Source organism: Papio anubis, chromosome 12 (assembly GCF_008728515.1).
Source record: "Papio anubis isolate 15944 chromosome 12, Panubis1.0, whole genome shotgun sequence".
NCBI classification, from domain to species: domain Eukaryota; kingdom Metazoa; phylum Chordata; class Mammalia; order Primates; family Cercopithecidae; genus Papio; species Papio anubis.
Window position 1 is genome coordinate 58,416,246 of NC_044987.1, and position 12,268 is coordinate 58,428,513.

A 12,268-nucleotide genomic window follows, 5' to 3' on the forward strand; every position below is an offset into this window, starting at 1 on the left:
GAAGGTATCATGACCTCACAGAGAGCTCCAAAGCAACTGAAGATGAAGGCCAAAAGGAGTTGAAGATAGGAGCTAACATTCAGAGATCTTTAGAAATATGGATTTGGGAGCCAAGTGAATATCCAGTAAATCCAATACTAATAATGTAGAACAATACACTAAAGTGCCATTATGACATAGGGTCTATTATAACACAAGTCTGGATGTTGAAAACCATCCCCAACATTTGACTATGGAAAAGAGAATACAATAAATGAACACAAAATTCTGTTCTATCTTCCCCCTAATCACTCCTAGCTCTCAAATGTCTGCAAACTATTTCTGTTTCCACCTGAGCAAGGAGAGGAGGAAAAACTAGTCTTTACTAAGTAGCTATTATATGTCAAGCATGATGCTAGGCACTTATTGTGTATCATATAATATACGTAGAACCAGAGCTTTACTGGTGATGGGACCTCCCCAGAGATGGACTCAAGGAAACTATCTGGCCTAGAATCCAAATCTATTGATATTTTAGAGACATTTCAAAGACAGCTTGATGAAGAAAGAGTAGAGACGAAGACAGAAGGTCTAGACTGGGGTTCTGGTCCTGCAGTCCTGTGACTCTGCAAAAGTTGTTGGAACTCTCCAGGTACCAGCTTCTTAAGATCTGCCCCATCTATTTTACAGGTGGTTCTAAGGATCAAAATGGGATAACATATAAATACAACACATCATTGATATCCATTTATTCATTTAACAAGAGTTAATGAGCATCTATACTATTCTAGACTCCAGGGTAACAGGAGCAGCAAGATTGGCAGGGCCCCTGCTTTCATGGAACTTATGTTCTAGCAGGTGGGAGGCAGTTCATAAACACAAGCAAGCAAGAGTTTCGAACAGTGATGAACGCTTTCAGGAAAATAAAACAGGGTCATGAAAAAGCATGACTAGGGGAAAGGGAACTGCTCTGGATGAGAGAGTCATAGAACGTGTTGCTGAAGTAACATAGGTGAGACCTTGAAGACCTCTTCAGTCAATCGAACAGCTGAGGAAACAAGTGTTCTAGACATAAGGAACAAGATAAGCTTCACATGTTTGAAGCACTGAAAGACGTACACCTGGAACACAATGAGGGCTGAAAAAAGGAGGAGATGAGGTGGAAAAGCAGACAAGGGCCAAATCCAAGATGGTATTGAACCATTATAAATATATTTCCATTACTATAAAGGTCTTCTTTGTTTTCAACACAGCCTAATAAATGGAGACATTTATGCAAATATCCAGAGTACACATTATCAAAAGTAGGACACTTACAACTTTCCAACTGAGCAATGCCACTGCCAAGAAACAAGTAGGTGTATCCTATACAAAAGTCCTAGGCATAAAATTCTTAAGAACCATATCTAAACAAAGATATCATTTATTATGACATACAGCCAGTGAAATAATCAGAAACTTATTTATGGTAAATGGAAGTGAGAAAACTATAGAATTTGAGTTTTTACCATTTAAAGTTCTTATTAGAAAAATCAGTTCATTTCAGTAAATATGTATCAAGCACCTATTACATAAGCACTATAGATAGATACAGCAATGAACAAAACAATCATGACTTAACAATTGAGCAGATCTGTATCATAAAACCAGAGCTGAATCTCAACTTATTTTACATTCTGCATTTCCTGAAAACAGGTGTATACACTTAGTCATATGTACCTGTCAGAAAGCAAACTTACCAAGGAATTCTTAATCACTTCACTTCTATAAAATTCTGGAAAAGAAGAAAAAAGAACAATAAGTGATATGAAAGAAAATAAGCCCATTAACCAACTCTTAATCCTCTAAATTTTTTAACATATGTTCAAGTAAAACATTTAAAATATTTTCAAGGAATTCATTCTTTCTGTATCTGTTAAAAAAAAAAAAGTAAAAATTAAATGAAAGTGTTTTAAAGGGAAAAAAATTCAGTAAAGAAGGTTAAAACATTTCAGATTTGCTTTAATAATTATGACCTTACTGACTGCTTTTTCCTCCCATTCTAATTTGAGCCCTTAAAAGCTCCAACTTTCTTCCCTCCCCACTTCCACCCTCACAACTGACTCCATTTGCTCTGTTTTTCTCAAACATCTCTAATCATTACCCATTGTAGTACTATGGAGTGAATACTGATGTAGGTTACCTGGTTGCTAGTGTTTTAATCTAGGTTACCTGGTTGCCAGGTTTGGTTAAAACACTAGCAACCAGGTGACTTAAGTCCTACTTCTACCTCTGTCACTAACGCTATGTCTCTTTAATTCCCTTGGGCGTATTATTGCTCTAAGACAACTTAGAGAATTGAACTGATAATTGAAGGTCCTCGGGAAGCGTTTAAATTTCATGACTCTACAAGCCTTCATGTATGCTGGAAAATGTTACAAAACTCAAGGACGCAATCAAAATGTGTCAGAAATTCAGACATTCCCGAAAACCTTCCAATATTCCCTCTACTAACCCTGCCCAAGTCATCTCCATGCTGCTCTTATGGCCAACATGATGAAACCCCATGTGTACTAAAAATACAAAAATTAGGCATGGTGGCACATGCCTGTAATCCCAGCTACTTGGAAGGCTGAAGCAGGAGAACTGCTTGAACCCAGGAGACAGAGGCTGCAGTGGGCAGAATTGCGCCACTGCACTCCAGCCTGGGTGACAGAGTAAGACTCCATCTCAAAAAGAAAAGAAGAGAAGAGAAAAGAGAAGAGAAGAGAAGAGGAAAGGAAAAGAAAATTGTACGCTCAAAGAACAATTTGACTTTGATAGATATTGCTAAATTGTTAACTACAAATATTGTGATAATTTACAATACCACTTATGAAGAAGCCTGTTCCTCCAACACTATTGTATTGTATTCTTTTCATTTTATCCTCAAATGGCTAACCAATTATTCCAATCGTTAATTGATGACACAAACTTAGAAATGTATGTATTTATGTATATATACACATATATCCTAATACACATGCACCATACTTTTTTCAAAAAACAAAAGCATAAGGGATTTAAAACTACTGTTTTTTATTACAAGGTATTTTACATTATACTGTATATATTTTTGTGTTGTTTGAATTCAATTCAAGTATATTTTACTGTTAAGTCAGTGAAAAACACAATAAAAATAATCTTTTTCTTTTGAGAAAGCAAATTCCTTAGCTTAACCTGCAAAGTGTCTAAATTAAACAGTTTTTGCAGTATTTCCAGCTCTAAGATGAGTGGTATCATTCCTTCTTCCAAAACTTTGTTAACTTGGGGGCTGGCCCACAGTTTCTTCATCTTTCAAAGGACAATGACACCCGGAATATAATAGGGTTTTTATGAGGCTGAAATAAAATAATGTATTTCAAATATTTTACAATCTTTATTAATAAAATAGTTTTTTTGTTTAAACAAAATTGTTTAAAATTAATAAAATTTTATTAATAAAATTGTTTAGTTTTTTCCATTCAATGTGAGCAAAATCATACAAGTAAATTTTCTTTTTTTTTTTTTTTTTTTGAGACAGGGTTCATTCTGTCACCCAGGACAGTGGTATAATCTTGGCTCACCGCAACCTCCGCCTCCCGGGTTCAAGCGATTCTCCAGCCCCAAACTCCTGAGCAGCTGGGATTACAGGTGTGCACCAGCACCACTTGGCTAATTTTTGTTATTTTTAGTAGAGAAGAGGTTTCGCCATGTTGGCCAGGCTCGTCTTGAACTCCTGACCTCAAACGATCCACCTGCCTCAGCCTCCCAAAGTGCTAGAATTACAGCAGTGAGCCACTGTGCCCAGCCTAAATTTTCAAAAAGATACCATTCAAGACCTGCCTCTACATGAAAGGGACCATTAAATACAAATATTTCTCTATGTAGCCATGCTAAGACAGAAAGAAAAAAAGCAATCACAGATTGCACAGCATGGTTCCAGTGGCACGTTTTAGCTGTTCTGCAGCATCCCATTCATTCAACAAATACATAAATGCCTCATTCTAATACTCATAGATATGGTGTATCTATTCAATGCAAAACTATGCAGGCACTATGCATAACTTCTCCTACTATGAATGTGGACTCTTAATAGGAGAAATACAAACTTAAGCTACACTGCAAAACTATTTTTCACCTAACAGGGTGGCAAACATTCAAAAGTCTGCACAGGCTTGGTGGTGAAGCTGTGGGGAGAAAAGCACTCACACATAAAACAGCTCCCACGGAGGACAATTTCGCAATATCTACCAAAACTACAAGTACACATTCTCTTTGTCCTAGTAATTCCACTTTATGAAATTTACCCTATTAATATACTGCCACTCATACAAAACAACGTATTATAAAGTTATTCAATGCAATACTGTGTGTATAGCAAAAGACTGGAACCATCTAAGTGTCCACTAATAGGAGCCAGTTATAGTGTATCTATTCAATGCAAAACTATGCAGAAAAAAAAACAAAAATCAGGGATGCTGTCTATGAATCAATATGGAGAAAACCCTACGATAGTAAGTGAAAAATGCAAGGTATAGAAACATAAATAGTATGGTACACTTTGGGTAAAAAAGAGGAGAGAAAGGAATAAGAATATTTGTATTTGTACTTGTATTTGCATAAAGAATCTCAGGAAAGACAAACAAGAAATGAGTAACAGTGGTTATCAGGGTGGGGTAGAAAACTAAGGTGATGGAAGGCCAGTGAAAGGAAGGCTTTAATATGAACCTTTATATCTTTGCATATATACACATATATATATATTTTTTTTTACCTACTAAAAAAATTAAATTAAAAAGACAAAAATATTTGAGGGCCTAGTATGTGTCAAGCGTGGTTCTGCAGTTCTGCATATTGGGGTCAGAGCAATGAGCAAAAGTGACCTGAAAATCTCTGCCTTCATAGAGCTTACATTCTAGTGGAAAGAGACATACAATAATCAAATAATTAAACATACAGTATGTCAAGTGATCTTAAGTACCGCGGAGAAAAATAAAGCACAGAAGACAGAGGAGAACAATCACAATTTATAAAAGCATTAGTCAGTGATCAAGGAGACTTTCTCTGAGAAACATTTGGAATAAAGTCCTGCAATTCAGAAGGAGCAGCACTGAAAGGAAAAAAAAAAAAAGGCCAGGTGCAGTGGCTCAGGCCTGTAATCCCAGCACTTTGGGAAGCCAAGGCGGGTCAATCATGAGGTCAAGATTGAGACCATACTGGCCAACATGGCGAAACCCCATGTCTACTAAAAATATAAAAATTAGCTGGGTGTGGTGGCACACGCCTGTAGTCCTAGCTACTTGAGAGGCTAAGGCAGAAGAATCGTTTGAACCCAGTAGGTAGAAGTTGCAGTGAGCTGAGATTGCGCCACTGCACTCCAGCCTGGGCAACAGAGCAAGACTCCATCTCAAAAAAAAAAAGGGGGCAGGGGAAGAAAGATCTGCAAGAAGGTAGAAGCACTAGTCATGTGAATATGTGAAGGAAAAGTATCCAAGTCAAATAAATGTCAAATGCAGAGGTCTTTAAGTTAGTTAAAACCAATGCATTCAAGCAACAGCTACACGTTCAGCTAGCTGGAACACAGACAGCTGGAAGAGTAGCAGAAATTGAGTTCAGAGAGGTAACCAAGAACCAGATCATGAAAGGCCTTCTAGGAAACCATAAGGATTTTAGCTTATACTCTGAACGAGATGGGAAGCCATGGGAGGGTTCTGAGGAGAGAAATAAAGGGATGTGACTTTGATTTTAACAGGATCTCAGTTGAGAACAGACTGAGGGAGTTGCATGAGCAGACAAACCTGTTAAACATCTACTCCAACAATGTAGTTAAAAGATGACTGTGGTTTGAAGATAGCAAGAAGTGATTAGGTTATGGATATATTTTGATAGTAAGAGCCAAAAGTATATGCCAAAAGACTGGATATGAAACGTGAGAGAAAGAAGACAATCCAGGATAATTCCAAAGTTTTTGGCCAAGGAAATGGAATTGCCATTTTCTGATATAAGCAAGAATACAGGAGGTGGATCACAGCTGGAATATCAGAAGCTCAGTTTTGAACATATCAAGTTTAAGTTACCTACTAGACTCCAAATGGAGCTACAGAGTAGGCAACTGGATTACAGGGGTATGAGTTCAAAGGAAAGATCAACAGGTGACATTTAAAACTGTAAGACTTGACCCAGGCCTTGGTGGCTCCCGCCTGTAATCCTAGCACTTTGGGAACCAAGGCAGGTGGACTGCTTGAGCCCAGAAGTTTCAGACCAGCCTGGACAACACGGCAAAACTCGGCTCTACAAACAACAAAAAAAAATTAGCTGGGCATGGTGGTGTGTGCCTGTAGTCCCAGCTACTCCAGAGGCTGAGGTGGGAGAATCACCTAAGCCCCAAAAGGTTGAGGCTACAGTGAGCTGTGATACTGCACTCCAGACTGGTTGACAGAGTGAGACTCTGCCTAAGAAAAAATAAATAAAAATAAATAAAACTACAAGACTTAAGTAAGATCGCCAAATTAAGTAATATAGAGTTCATCTTCTGATGTATTCAAGACAGTTGGAATTCCAGGAGAGGGCAGGCACTTACATTTCATGGGTCAGAAAATAACTATGAAAAACAAACTTGAGGGCTGGGCGCAATGGCTCACGCCTGTAATCCCAGCACTTTGGGAGGCCAAGACAGGCGGATCACGAGGTCAGGAGATCAAGACCATCCTGGCTAACACAGTGAAGCCCCGTCTCTACTAAAAATACAAAAAATTAGCCAGGCGTGGTGGCGGGTGCCTGTAGTCCCAGCTACTTGGCCGGGGCGGGGGGGGGGGGGGGGGGGGGGGGGGGCTGAGGCAGGAGAATGGCGTGAACCCGGAAGGCGGAGCTTACAGTAAGCTGAGATCTGGCCACTGCACTCCAGCCTGGGCCACAAAGCGAGACTCCATCTCAAAAGAAAAAAAAAGAAAAGAAAAACAAACTTGATTGTATAAAATTGCAAGTTAAACAGAAAACCAAGTTTAGAACCCATCCATCCATTAACACAAGGCTTTGTTCTCTGGGGATATAATAACTAGTATTTGATTGAAAATAAGACAGTCTCCTAAAAGCACTACAAGGATGTCAAAAGTCAAAAAATTTCACACATCTCTTCTTAAATTTCACACATATCTTCTTTGGATCTGCTGTGAATTTACCTGAAATAAAAGAAAAACTTAGAAACCAGCATTTTGGATATTCTTCAATAAAAAACTGTCTTCTGACACTAAGAAATGTCACCACTAAACAGGTGGTACGGGTGGTTAATCGAGAAGAGTCAATTGGTCTCTTATCATGGTTGTTCTATACCAAGGAGCAAACAAGGATCATAAAATATTCACGTTTGTTATAACAGGTCCGACCAACAAGATACAACAGCATTAACTAGAATTACTACAGAAAGGGCTTCCCAGCTCCTCCTATGGTAGTTAAAAGTTCATAAAGCCCAACAAAGTTCATGAATAGGCTTCATTCAACCATGACATTTTGGAATGGGAGGAATGCTGAGAAATCACCAATCCCTTCATTTTAATGATAAATTACTAAAGCTGGCAAGAGGGAGTAAACGCCCTATCCAAGAGGCTTGACAGCTAGTGCCAAATTCAACAGCTACACCAGACCCTGGACTTCTCGGGGTCTGTCACCAGCTATTCCCTACCTGTGTTGATGATTATCTCACTGAGATAACTTCAAAAAACAGTCAATGATAACTGCTAAATTCAAGATATAATCTGAGCTAAAAGAGAAAAAACAAAAACAAAAAAGTCACTTCGCTTTCATCATATCTCTAGACAAGTTTTTTAACATGATCATCAACCAGTCCCATGACTACTCGTTTTAGAAAACACTATTATGATTATTATAATTCTAATTGCTATCATTTTCCAAATTCCCAAAATGTGCTAAGTACTGGTGTTAATTACTATTATCAGAGGTGACACTGGGGTAAGAACACAGAAGTTTTGTTAAGATAACCAGGACTGATCATACAGAAACTCATCAAAAATTTAAAATACTCCAGCACTGTCATATATTGCTAGTGATAATAACCAATTAGTGAGCAGTAGACTAAATGTTTTAAGGCCTACAAAAATGCTTATACCCTTAAACCAAATAGTAGCCAACCTGTTTCATTTTCCTTCTGGACATATAGGAAGCTTATATTTCCCAGTCCCCTTTCCATCTAAAAAAGACAATTCAGTCCAGGCACAGTGGCTCACGTCTATAATCCCAGCACTTTGGGAGACTGAGATGGGCAGGTCACTTGAGTTCAGTAGCTCAAGACCAGCCTGGCCAACATGGTGAAACCCCATCTCTACAAAAAATACAAAAATTAGCTGGGTGTGGTGGCGCATGCCTGTAATCCCACCTTCTCGGGAGGCTGAGGCAGGAGAATCACTTAAACATGGGAGGCGGAGGTTGCAGTGAGCTGAGATGGCACCACTGCACTCCAGCCTGGGCAAACAGAGTGAGACTCCATCTCAAAAATAAATAAATAAAATAAAAAATAACAAGGACAATGCAACTGATTTATGGCCAATAGAATGTAATGAAATTGGTATGGACCATTTCCATTTAAAACTCTCCTACAAGTAATCCTTCTACACCTGGCCGTGTCCGAGGCCATATATTGAGGACACCAGCAGCCCAAACTAGAAGGAACCTGCATACCTGAGTCATCACTTAGAAGAAAGCTGCCAAGATAGCGCCTGATAAAGGACACCTGCACTGGACTTAGTATAAGAAATGTATTATTGTAAGCCACTAAGAGTTGTGGTATTTGTTACAGTAGCTACCATTAAGCATTCAGATGAATACAATTGTTTTAAAAATATGGAATGGGCTCAGCACAGTGGCTCATACACATAATCCCAGCACTTTGGGAGGCCAAGGCATGTATAGGATCACCTGAGGTCGGGAGTTCAAGACCAGCCTGGCCAACATGACAAAACGTTGTCTCCATTAAAAATACAAATATCAGCTGGGCGTGGTGGCAGGCACCTGTAATCCCAGCTACTCAAGAGGCTGAGGCAGGAGAATTGCTTGAACCTGGGAGGCAGAGGTTGCAATGAGCCAAGATTGCACCATTGCACTCCAGCATGGGTAACGCAGCAACACTCTGTCTCAGAATAAATAAATAAATAAATAAATAATGCAATGGTTAGACTGAAAAGTGAGAATGAAATAAAATTACATGAGGACAGTGGAATTTGAGTCCTTTTCCCATCCTTAAAAATTATTGCTGGGTGTGGTGGCTCACGCCTATAATCCCAGCACTTTGGGAGGCCAAGGCAGGTGGATCACAAGGTCAGGAGTTCGAGACCAGCCCGGCCAACATGGTGAAAACCCATCTCTACTAAAAGTACGAAAGTTAGCCAGGCGTAGTGGTAGGTGCCCGTAATCGCAGATACTTGGGAGGCTGAGGCAGGAGAATCACTTGAATCCAGGGAGGAGGAGGTTGCAGTGAGCTGAGATTGCGCCATTGCACTCCAGCCTAGGCAACAGAGCCAAACTCTATCTTGGGGGGAAAAAATTATTTTAAGACTATTTACTCTGAAGGAGTTTCTTCACTGTATATTTCTTGACTGAATGTTTTAATGAGCAGATACTGGAATTGACATTTTAAAAAAAAGTTGTTAAACAATCGCCGCTTTAAATAATGATTAAAACTAAAAAGAGGTTAGGGACCGTGGCTCACACCTATAATCCCAGCACTTTGGGAGGCTGGGGCAGGAGCATAGCTTGAGTCCAGGAGTTCGAGACCAGCCCAAGAAACATAGTAGGACCCCGTTTCTACAAAAATTTTTTCAAAGTTAGCCTGGAGAGGCATCTCACACCTGTAGCCCCAGCTACTTGGGAGACAGAGGCAGGAGGATCATTTGAGTCTGTGAGGTCAAAGCTGCAGTGAGCCATGATTGTGCCACTGCACTCTAGCCTGGGTGACAGGGTGAGATCCTATCTCGAAAATAAATAAATATATATATACATATCTATCTCACTTGAATTTTTCACCTTTGCCACAGGACAAGATTCAAACAAGTCTCAGTATCTTTTGTTAAAATGATGTCACCTTTTGTTAGCATAAATACATATTTAATCACATCAAGATTTTTATGATCCTCATAAAAATCTGTCTTACCTACTTCGTAAGACATCATTATCTCTACTTTACAAAAGGGGAGAGTGAAGTTCCAGAAACCATGATCTTCATCAAAAGTCACAAAGCTAGTGAGTAGCCGGGCTAGAACTAGTATGGAAGTATTTTCCATCATAATCCAACATTACTATCATTTTACCATGCTTCCTCTCTTACACCATCCCACCTAAGCCAACTGATTATGTCTCAGTGCCTCTCATCTCATATGCATTCTGCAGGTGGTTGTGATTTTTAATCAAATATTTGGTCTGCTCTTAGAATTTTCACTTACAGAAGAATCCATAGTATAATACATAAAACTGAATTAGAGAAAACTATGTCATTCTTCTGAAAAAGATCCTATATATACAGGAAATTACAGATATGAGAAGATATAAACTAGGTCCCTATTTTACCATAATATTAAAGAAAAGAAATTTATTACATTTTTATAACAGTAAAATTACTACAGGATACTGGATTCCATCTACTTGAAATGCCAGGTACTAGACCATTAATAGCTAACATTCATAAAGGAATGATAAACTTATCAATGTAAGGCTCAGTTATCTGAAAGAACTATCCAATTGCCATTTTTCTTTAGTATACATCCCAACTGCTCATATTTTCAGACAGCAAAACAATTTAGGTTTCCGAGAAGCTGCAACAGCAGGAGGCACTGAGAATCACTTGTGTTACAAAAAAAAATAAAAATATAACAATCTGTGGGTTGCAAGTCCACAGATCCCCTTACCCTTATATATCTTTTCAGTACTACACAAGTGAAGTGTAAAGTAGGTATCAAGGAGCTGATGGCCATTTCTATTAACAATGTTCCGGGCAGCAATGTTCCGAAGATGTCGAAGACGCCGCTGAAAAATAACAAAAAGAGAAGGCATTCAGCTTTTTCCTCCTATAAAATTTTCTGAAAGTTGCAGTTCAAAAATGAAACGTAATGGGTTGTCTCAGTCATTTATTTATTGAGCCAGAAACCATAACCCAGTCTCTTATTTATGCCTCAGCATCCCCTCTGTCAAACAGGAATTATACCTGCCCTATCTCATTTACCAGGTGGTTGAAGAATGAAGTGACAACAGACATGAAATATTTTTGAAAAGGACTAATGTTATGTAAGCGCTATATACCCATATAATAGCATTAGTATTCCCTGGAACATAAACTAAATAATAATTTGCTTTTCTCCACAGAGGGATTCTGATAGACATGTAAAATCCATCTCATACCAACAGATAATCACCAGTTAACACATAACACTCACCCCTGATGCTACTTCAGTCTAGATGCCAGATTATCTATACAAGCAGGAAAATGAGGCCACAGCCAAAAAACAAAAATAGTGACTCACTGGTCACTCCATCCAGCCAATAAAGCAACTGCGGTGAGCTTCCATTCAATTCTCATTTCACCAGTAATCAACCAGTCTCAATTTCCTAATCAGGCCTCCTTCCTAACAATTTCGCCAACCAAACTCTTTAATGATTTGAAATCACAAGTTTGGAAACGCAAAAGCTTCAGAAGCAATAGTAGAAATCAACAAAAATACAAAATAAGCTTAAGGGATAGCCAAATCAACTCATACATCAAAAAGAGAATGTTGGCAATGCTGAAGTCTGGGCACAGCAGATTCATCCCCAAAAGTTAGTTCCCTATGTCAGACCATTATCTTCAGAGAGTTAAAAATAGAAAGCAAGTGCTTACACTTAAAATATGCTTAAAGCTCTCCCTCAGGCTGAAAGACAGTTCACTCTCCTGGGGTAAGTCCACTTTCAATTACATACGCAGTCAGCCAGAAGGGCTCAGGTCTTTTTCCCTTGCACATACCAACCCAATCCTTTCTCCCAATCTAGAGATTAAGATTCTTTGAGAGAAAAGGTTATTGTCTAATAAATTTGTTTAATCCTCTAAGTATGAAAAGCCTCAAACATATTTACAAAAAGTTTCCTGGGCTTACTCTAAAAGGCTCATTTTTCCACAATCTGCCAATGGTTTCCATTTCACACCCTGGATTACAGCAACCATTTTCTCCTGCTACATACTTTTCATTAGCCCTTTCAGTCAAAACTTTAAAAACAGGAACCACTAATTATCTCTATACAATAATCACATATATTT

At 38.7% G+C, this 12,268-nt stretch overlaps 1 protein-coding gene across 5 annotated transcripts in view; it reads right to left on the reverse strand.

The window, feature by feature from the left end:
- UVRAG (UV radiation resistance associated) overlaps positions 1 to 12,268 on the reverse strand; it is a 329,716-nt gene that overhangs the window by 280,617 nt on the left and 36,831 nt on the right. For 3 of the 5 annotated variants that reach the window (XM_003910437.5, XM_031653097.1, XM_021926328.2), the window contains 2 exons: positions 10,890 to 11,007; positions 1,719 to 1,753 (listed from right to left, as the gene is read on the reverse strand). In XM_003910437.5, coding sequence (XP_003910486.4) covers positions 1,719 to 1,753; positions 10,890 to 11,007 — 153 coding nt within the window. Of the gene's footprint in view, positions 1 to 1,718; positions 1,754 to 7,657; positions 7,736 to 10,889; positions 11,008 to 12,268 lie in introns of those variants that run through there. The other 2 variants (XM_021926329.2, XM_021926331.2) reach the window with 2 other exon arrangements.